This window comes from Mustela nivalis, assembly GCF_964662115.1.
Source record: "Mustela nivalis genome assembly, chromosome: 11".
Lineage (NCBI taxonomy): Eukaryota > Metazoa > Chordata > Mammalia > Carnivora > Mustelidae > Mustela > Mustela nivalis.
This window is the reverse complement of record NC_139030.1, coordinates 20251997-20261548: the sequence shown is the minus strand read 5'-3', so window position 1 is coordinate 20261548 and position 9552 is coordinate 20251997. Positions and strand designations below refer to the sequence as shown.

The 9552-nt window shown below is 36.9% G+C and overlaps 1 protein-coding gene across 2 annotated transcripts in view; it reads right to left on the bottom strand.

The window, feature by feature from the left end:
- Nucleotides 1–1154: 1154 nt before the first annotated feature.
- Nucleotides 1155–9552, bottom strand: part of RAB3GAP1 (RAB3 GTPase activating protein catalytic subunit 1) — a 116604-nt gene continuing 108206 nt past the window's right edge. The window contains exons 20-25 of one of the 2 annotated variants that reach the window (XM_082689314.1): nt 9413–9509; nt 9217–9320; nt 8964–9079; nt 6964–7066; nt 3833–3853; nt 1155–2966 (exon numbers count right to left, since the gene is read on the bottom strand). In XM_082689314.1, coding sequence (XP_082545440.1) covers nt 2730–2966; nt 3833–3853; nt 6964–7066; nt 8964–9079; nt 9217–9320; nt 9413–9509 — 678 coding nt within the window. In that variant the 3' untranslated portion in view covers nt 1155–2729. The remainder of the gene's footprint in view (nt 2967–3832; nt 3854–6963; nt 7067–8963; nt 9080–9216; nt 9321–9412; nt 9510–9552) is intronic. The other variant, XM_082689315.1, reaches the window with a different exon arrangement.

The window sequence follows — 9552 nt, the reverse complement described above, 5'->3', positions numbered from 1 at the left end:
CCCCACTCTCTTATATGCTCTCCCTAAAAATAAATAAATCTTTAAAAACAAAAACAAAACTCCTCAATGACTCACTACTGCCCTGAAGATAAAACCCAAACCTGTGGTTCTGCTTAACACAGAATTTCTTGGTCTCATGTCAGGTTACCTAACCAGCTCCATTTCTTGTCTCTTTTCACTCCCAGCAAACTAAAAGGCTGGCCTATCTCCAAAGATCTGTTTTCTTGTGTCTCTGAGTTTCTGCCTATTTGTTCTCTACCTGTAACACTCTTCCCATGCCCTGCAGCCAATCTCTTTTGCTATGTAACAAACCACCCAACTCTCTCTTCCTCCATCAGGCTTCTCCACATATCTAAGGGTTCCCAGAGGAAGAGAGGCAAGCCCCAAGTTCCAAATACTTTTCAAGTCTCCGCCTGTGTCACACTTGCTAATACTCCAGTGACTGAAGAGGTATGGTTAAGTCCAGACTGGACGACAAGTAATGTCCAAATATACAAAGTAAACTCCACTTCATGGGAGCAGCAGGAAAAGCACAATAAATTATCAGCAAATGTACAGGACGTAGTTCTTTAACAGCAACTTACCATACTTCCCCAACTCTTTATCAGCTCCTACTCATCTTCTGGTCTCAATCTAGAAATTACCTCTAAAAAAGATTTCCCTTATCCCTAAAGCCTGAGTGAAAAACCTCTCTCATCACACCTTATTATTACACACATTACTCTCTTCACTAATATTGCATGTATTAATCTCTGTTGCCGGTGAACGAATGAATGCATTTATACAATAAATGCTGGACTTCCAATTCATTCAGATGAGTTGACTGTACTCTCCATTTTATTGCAATGTAACATGAAGCCTCCCTACATGACAGAAAGAAAGGTCACTGAAAAAGAAGGAGTGTTCTGGTGTCTATTTCATCTTTACTGCCTAGCACGGCACCTGATATAAAATAGGTACTTAAAAATATCTACGAAATAAACCAACACATAACTATAATAAAAGTAAACTGGGGTAACTGCCACTAAGAAAGAAGGCACCAACAGTGTACTTGAGACCCCTGCCAGACTCAGCAGGCTGCAAACATTTAGAAGACGTGAGACAGCATTAAACTTACTGAAATAAGACTAAAGTGACAGAGGAGAGAGAAGAAGTCAGAGAAAGCAAGACTTTCCTTTTTATTAGATTCACAGTGCCATTTTAAAGTTCAACTTCTCTTTGAAAAATGTTTCTTTGCTATTAACTTCCTCATTGGAAAGCAAACAAATCCTGTCCTTGAAAGATACATTTTCTACCTGGTACAGCACTCAGTACTCAAGCCTGCATCTGCACGGTTTGCCAGCAGCAATCAAGTTCAGCATCTCAGAGAAAAGCACTGTCAAGGCTGGGAGGTCACCAACCAGGGCCTCCCCTACTTCATATATACTTATATACATATATATGTACATATATGCATATATACGTACACACACAGTTGGTTTTTTTTTTACAAAAATAATATAATAGGGTTTTTACACAGCTCTATTAATTCTTTAAATTACATAGCAAGGTCTATGCTTCAGTATAACCATTTTTTGCTTTGGATTAAAATGAGAATTTTAGACTTAAAAATAGATTTCAGATTACTGAACAGAGGCCATACAGCAACACAGACTTAATAATCTTGATCACCACATAACTAGAAATATGCTGCTATTATCCTTACGCTGGGTGCTATATATCCACATCAATTATTTTCGTTTTAACTAAGACACAAAGCAAAATAGTTCACTGAAATAATCTTGTATTCACTACATTAACACACACACCAAATTATACTAAGTGCATGATAATCTCTATGTTCCAAAAGCTATATTTGTAGCATGTGCTCATCGCTACTCCATTAAATATAGTATCTAGCCAGCAATCACAAAAAAGGAAATGCATGCTGTACAGCAGAAGAGAAGTTTGTAGGTTGATATCTTACAGGCAACCAAAAACAAAACAAGAGAAACAAAACTTACAAGATAAAATACAAAACTAATTTGCAGTGACATTTAATATATAGTTTACACTTAGATCATAGTTACATGGAAAAACACATAAACTATATGAAATTCCAAGTTTTCTCCTAGAATATTCAAAATACTAATCAAAAGTTAATTAGTACAACCAAGATGGCCACTAGATGATTGAATAAACAGAATGTCATTTAGTATTTCAAAAACACAGATTCTGGGAAGAGAAGATACCACCAAAATATCCAGAAATCTCAATTAACAGATACTCTGTTTTGTATACCTGATACTAACAAATGCAACAAGTGTGTTTACACAGACTATGAATGCAAGGCCATAGCCTAAGGGATAGTCACAGGAAAGAATAAATGAGCAAGATCCCACTGGAGTGAGTACAGAGAGCTCCTGCTGTTTTTCTGGTCCCTGCACATCTCCCTACAACCTACCCCTGACTCCTGGTCAAACACTGACCAGGTCAAATGTTTTTCAAGATTTTCAAAGATTTGGGGAACAAATCTTTCAACAGCTCAAGCCCATTCTCTCTAACCCAACCAAGATACAACAGAGCTCAAGCATGGTGCTGGAAAGTCTTTCAGATGCTGGTATGATTCCTGATCACTGGACTAGACAGGTCCTCTTCATGGCCTCTCGAGTTCTGACTGGCACAACCTTCTTCCCTCAGAAGGGGTCAGCATGGTCTCTGAAGCCATAAATGAGGTGGCTCTAGAAGAATTAGAAGAAGGAAGTATCTGATGAAAAGGCACCTGCAAGTCTGAAATCCTCTTTGGTGAGAACACTGTACATGCGCTGAGGCAGAGCTCGGGAGTACGGAGCTGGGCGTGGCACAGTGGTGCGCAAAATGAGTTCCCGGCCAGCAGGAGGTGGGAAGTCTGATACCGAGTTCTGCCTTCTCTCTTCTGGAGAGCCCATTCTCTTCAGTTCCTCCTCTGGTGGAGCCATTGCTGCAGCCTTGAACAGAATCAAATGCTAAATTCAAGAACAAGTCCAATGCTAAAACTTAGACCATTTTGAAGGACAGATGAATAAACATGACAAATATATTTTTTAAATGTTCTACATTACTCGGTAATGCAGTCAGCCATGTTATGATTACTCAGAAACCAACACGGAAAAAGCAAGAAGCTTGAAACACTGCATGAGCAGCCAGAGATTACACATAAATTGGTGACAGAGACAAAAGAGATAATGACTGCTAGGCAATCTGCTTTGAAAAGTGAGGGCCATATTCCAACATCTGAAGAAGAGGGAAAATGTAGCAGTGGTTTCTACACATTTCTTCTAGCAACAACCCAAGTTCAAGTCTAATGTCCTTAGTCCAGTAAGGAGCTGCTTCTCCCCCAGAGTCTGGAGAGATGTTTTTTATCTCCACTCTTTCGTTTCTTTTTAAAGTTCATTTGCCATATTAAAACTGGGGACACTGGTTTTGTTTGCTGAGTGGCTAAGGTGATACAGAAATGACAGAAGTCCATGTAATGTAGCAATGGCCACAAAAGACATGTTTTCAATATGAAAGGCATCTATTTTTTGCATTAAAACTGCATAAAAAACATTCAACTAGAGCCTTCATTTTACCGTTGATCACTATACTTCTTTCATTTCTCTGATTACTAGATTCCTTTCACAATACCATTGATTGAAAAAAAAATAAAGTACTATCTTGGCAATGGAAATATGAAATCATGTTATACTAAACATCAGCATGAAAAGTGTGCCAAATCCAGACTGTTAAAGAGGTGGTTAGTCTTAATGACCTTATGAAGTTAGAGGGATGGGAAGGAACAAGGAACTATGAGGGACAAAGGCTATTTTGTTACCTCATCAGAAGATTCAGTCAGCTTGAGAAAAGGTGAGAAAAGAAACAGTGATGAAAAGGAAACAAGCAAGATGGTTTAAAAAAAACTAGACGAGATTTCAAGATCATTTCAAAGACAGCATGCACTACATTAAGGAACAGGATCCTATCAAAAGAATATCAAGACAAACACACACCACATAAAACACACCTAGCTGTTAAATTGAGCAGACATATCCTACTTCTCATGCATCTGATGGTTCAACAGGCAATGTACAGTCATTTAATGGGCAAAACTGATAAAACTGAAGCAAATCCAATCTGTGGTTTATTTGCTGAATTCCAGTGGAATACACCACTGACACATGTAATCATGATGAAGTTTATTAAAATGTGTAATTTAAAGCAAAGAGTTCTAAATACGCAAAACTGCTGTATGCTATACAAAATTCTCACTAAAATTTCATTACCTTCTAATAAAGTGAAAATTGATATAAAATAAAATAAAAATAAGTAAATAAAAAATAGTAAATAAGTAAAAATAGTAAATAAGTAAAATAAAAAATCAGTAAAATTGATATAAAGTGTCAGTTAATTATGCAAAGTTATATAAATAAACTTTAATTGTTTACATCATGCAGATATTTAAGGTCTGAGTTAAAAAACGTACCAACCAGGTGCTTGTTACATGGATTAAAGTCTACCAATTCCCTAAAAACATTCCCTACAAGGTTTGAAAGTCTGAAATCTTTTATAATTACATAATGCAGGAAAAATGTGCAATTTCATCCCTTAATGGGTATTAGCTATACAAGGCCACTGAAAAGATGATACACTCCTGTATTTATTAATGTAACAAGATAACTAAGAGGAAAACAAGAATAACATAGTAAATCACAGAATATAATCCTATATTTGTAAAATATACATATATTTACATATACTGCATGTCAAATACTGATGGTGATCATCAGAGGGTAGTGAGATTAATGTGATTAAATTTTCCTTTATAATTTTTTGTATTATCCTATGTTTTACAATGAGCCTTTACTGATATTACTGGGGGGAGGGTTGGAGGGGGAAATTATTGCCACTCTGGGAAAAATAATTTTGCTTAAATATTTACAGCAAGTAATAGTCTCAGCATTAAAAATAAAAATGCCTAAAATCTTAAAAAAAAAAAAAAAATGCCTTAGATTGGGGCACCTGGGTGGCTCAGTGGGTTAAGCCACTGCCTTCGGCTCAGGTCATGATCCTGGGATCGAGCCCCGCATCGGGCTCTCTGCTCAGCAGGGAGCCTGCTTCCTCCTCTCTCTCTGCCTGCCTCTCTGCCTGCTTGTGATCTCTGTCAAATAAATAAATAAAATCTTTAAAAAAAAAATGCCTTAGATTTCAGGTCCTCTTAACACACAAGCTTCTTAAAGTAAGGACAGAGGAAAGAATACCGGCAACAGGAGGAAAATTCATATTGGTGGTGACAAGGAAATGGGGTTATTAACTTTCGGCTAGTAAGCTACTAAAAGATAAAGGATGCAAAAAACAAACTTAGCTCCTGATTTCATGCCAAAGACAAAAACAAATCAAAGTGAGCATCTACTGTTTTCTAGAACTCTAATTTCTAAGGAAATAAAATACTTGGTTTTTAACTTGAAATTCTTAAAGTTGGGGAACAATCCCATAAACAATTGCAGGTTTCAATTCTTGCTAAAAATTCAGGTCAGTACTTTTGACTATGAAACTGAATATATTAACTAGATACACTCCAGACAGATTCAAAGGAGATTATACAGTTTTTATTTTGTATCTAAACCCATGAAAATTCTTATTTGATTCTGAGAATTATACTTTCAAAAGTGGGTCATTCTAGAGTCATCACAGCTCCAGGTAAAGGGCACCCTTGTACTTATGTATCTTCCTTGACTTACAATTGTGTTACATGCCAATAAACCCATTCTAAGTTGAAAATATCCTAAGTCAAAAATATATTTACTACACCTCACCTACCAAACATCATAGCTCAGCCTAGCTTACTTTACTTACTTCTGAGCTCAGAACATTCACTGAAGCCTACAGTTGGGCCGAATCATCTGACATAAAGCTCATTTTCTAATCAAGTATTGACTATCTCATACAATTTATTAATATCGTGCCGACAGTGAGAAATAGAACAGTGTCTGGGTCAAGTAGTCATAAAGTATGTTGGCTGTCTGCCCTCGGGATCTCATAGCTGACAGGGATCTGCCACTGTCCCTGCCCAGCATCATGAGAGGATTATGCTGCATACACCACTAGCTCAGAAAAAGAATAAAATCCCAAATTCAAAGTATGACTTCTACTGAGTACATATCTTTTTCTCCATCATAAAGTTGAAAATCCTAAGTCAAATTATCTTAAGTCAGAGACTATGTGTAGTATACTCTATAATATTTTTATCACAATCTTTCATAATAATGAGCCCTGACATGAAAATCCTCTTAACCAGTAAACAAGATCAGTACAGAGAGCACCCATACAAAGTGTGATGAGCATCACCTTCATAAAAATTCAAATTTTAAGAATTTCAGAATGTTAGAAAGTTTGAACCTTTACTTTCAGTAGTAGAGGTAATAGCAAAGATAATTTGTCAACCTGGGCTTGCTTTTTTGTTAAAGCCTGTTTCCATAGTCCTAAACGTCTGAAATCTTGCTCTTCCTTAGATCAATTCACCATGACAAAAACAGATATACTAACCTCACAAGTGAAATTATGAATCCATTTGCAGTACATGGAGTTTAAAATTTGTAAAAATGAACTCTATTCTAAACTGAAAGTAGTCAACATTTTTTATTATCACACAGCACTGGTGGTCACTGCTAACTGAGTCCCTATTAGATTCTGTAACAATGGATTTCAGAACCTTCTAACTTTGGAAATTTATATCCTAAAATATACTTATTATATTACTTAAACATGTAAGAAAGCAAATGGATTTCAAAGACTCAAAAATCACTGTTGAGAGGTTTTTTTTTTTTTTTTTTTTTTTTGATGTTCAAACCCAATGCCTAGACATACACTCAACAGCTGCATAATCAGCCAAGTGAGGGAATCAAAATAGCATCTTACTGAGTAGAGGTCTGGAGAGATCATGATCAGTCAATAAGGAAATTCACATACCCTCTGAGCATTCACAAACAGCTTGTGAATGATTTTGCCAGCATGTCCTCTTCCTGCACCCACGACTAACACTTCAGGCTGCTCCAAAAGGCAACTCACAAACCTAGGGGAAAGAGGTAATGAAAGCACAGAAAGCAAGCTGCTGCTCAGTTCACACTACAAATTAATTTTGTAGACAAACTCTCAAAGCGATACTGGCTAAACCTACTAAGGCTACAGCAGAACTTTTTAAAGTGGAACTTTTATAAGGGACATTTAGAAATAAAATAGACTCAAGTGACAATCTTACTGCCTTTCAACTGTTTTCATAAAATTTTTTAAAACTCCTCTCTGGGGGTGGCTGGGTGGCTCAGATGATTAAGCGTCAGACTTCTGATTTCAGCTCAAGTCATGACTTTAGGGTCGTGAGATCAAGCTCTGTGTCGGAATCTGCATTCAGTGGGAATCTGCTTCGATATTCTCTCTCTGCCCCTACACTACTCTCGCTCCCCTCTCTCTCTCTCAAATAAGTAAATAAATCTAAAAAACAAAGCTAAACAAAACCTCTGTCAAAGGGTAAAAAGAAATACAGACTCTATTTCTTTGAGACTAGAAGCTTAGAAAATACTACAGTAAATAAAAGATTAATACAATATTTTGGAGGGGGTGCCTGAGTGGCTCAGTTAAGCATCTGCCTCTTGATTTCAGCTCAGGTCATGATCTCAGGGTCATGAGATCGAGCCCCACACTGGGCTCCACCCTGTGTATGGAGACTGCTTGAGATTCTTTGCCTCAGCCCTGCCCCCCATTCACACCTGCTGTCTCTAAAGTAAGTGAATAAATATAATCTTAAAAACAAAACAAACAGTATTTTTGGACAACAGAAACCAATTCATCCATATACAACAAAGCAATCATCCATAATTCTCATTTTTGTTCTTTTAAAGTGGGTGTATATGTATGCCTGCATGCATATGTGCTTAGAATACACATTTTGCTTGGCAAAGCCTCAACTGTGCCACTATGTGCTGGAAACACTACACCTCCAAGTCACAGAGAACGTATGTGGAGCTATCAGCATCGAAGGCACCATTCTTGCACCACTAATTCATACTGCTATTTTAGAAACAATTCCCTTGATTAGTGCTTATTCTTCTCATTTAAAAAGGAAGGAGTTTTCAAGAGCAAAGAAGGCTAGGAAAAAATTACTCTCAACACAAGATTAAAATTCTAATAAGAACTTGTTAAGAGCTATAGCACATGCCTTGATCATATTATCTTCATTAGTTAGCATCAATAATGCCACTTCATTTCTGAAAAGGGTGATGAAGAATTTAAAGTTATGATAAATTCAAGTTGTTGAAATAACAAATTTGGAAACACTTTATCGCAATTAAAATAATATTGTTCTTTCAAGTACCACAGGCAAAAATGGAAAGGGACTCATACTGACAGGTAATGGTGCCAAGTCTCTCTCAGGAGGAGAAGATTGACCCGGTCATCTGTATCATCCTGGAGAGGCCATCTGGTCACCCTTTCAAAACATGTTCACAAGGTGCACAGGATATGCACCTTTGCTTTCAAAAATCTTGTTTAAAGTTAAATAAATAACTAGGAATACTGAGCAGAAATACAATTTCAGAACACCTCAGTCTGTGGTAAAGGAACAGTGAAAACTAAGCAAAGAGAGAAAGCAAAGCTCTGGGGCATGTCAAGTAACAAAGAGTGACTAGCTTTTCCACAGGAAACTGTAGGGACATCTCCAAGAGCAAACAAGGACATACTAGAAAAAAAGACCCAGTAGACTTGTTTCTAAATGTGAAAGGAATGGAAATGCCTCACAAATACCCAGAAATACAGGAGAGGTCACAGTCTATGATAATTAAATATTTTTCTGTCTCTAGCTGATGCTTGTTACAAATAATACAGGGTACCACAAAAGAACTGAAATATTCTATTAAAATGTTCTAAAGAGAGTGGTGGCTTTTCCTACAGACAAAAGGTACTCAAATATCAATTACCTTTCAAGATCTTCTTTTTCCTCCTCTTGTTCACATTTCTCAGTTCCAAACTTGGCTTTCAGTGAGCGGGCTCTGGCAATTATAGCTTCTACATTAGTAATTTGATGGATGATTTCCTAACAGTGGAAAAGGGAGAGACATACATTGGAAAACAGGAGAGGGAAAAAAGCAGCCTTTAAAAATTTATCTTCAAAATAATTACTGCCAACTAGGGAGAACACTTGGCAAGATACTGATACCACAGCAAACTTACTTCCAATTTCTTGTCTTCTGGATTGGGGAAGTGCAAAACTTTACTGGAATGGGTTATTATCTGCTTTATAATCTTCTTAACTGAAGAAATGTTTTCCAGATTTTCTATTTTTAAGAAGATCAAAACCATTATTAAGCCAGGGAAAATATACTTCCATTTGGAAACGAACTAATGACTAATCAAATAAGATATTTACCTTCTTCCTTTACCTTGAGTACAGCTGCATGAATTACACAAGGTAACAGGTGCCGAGCAAGGTCTGCAGGTTTCTGTACTGCCAGATAGTGCAGCACCTGAAGGAGGCATAAAGATACACGAATGATCAATGTAGCTATT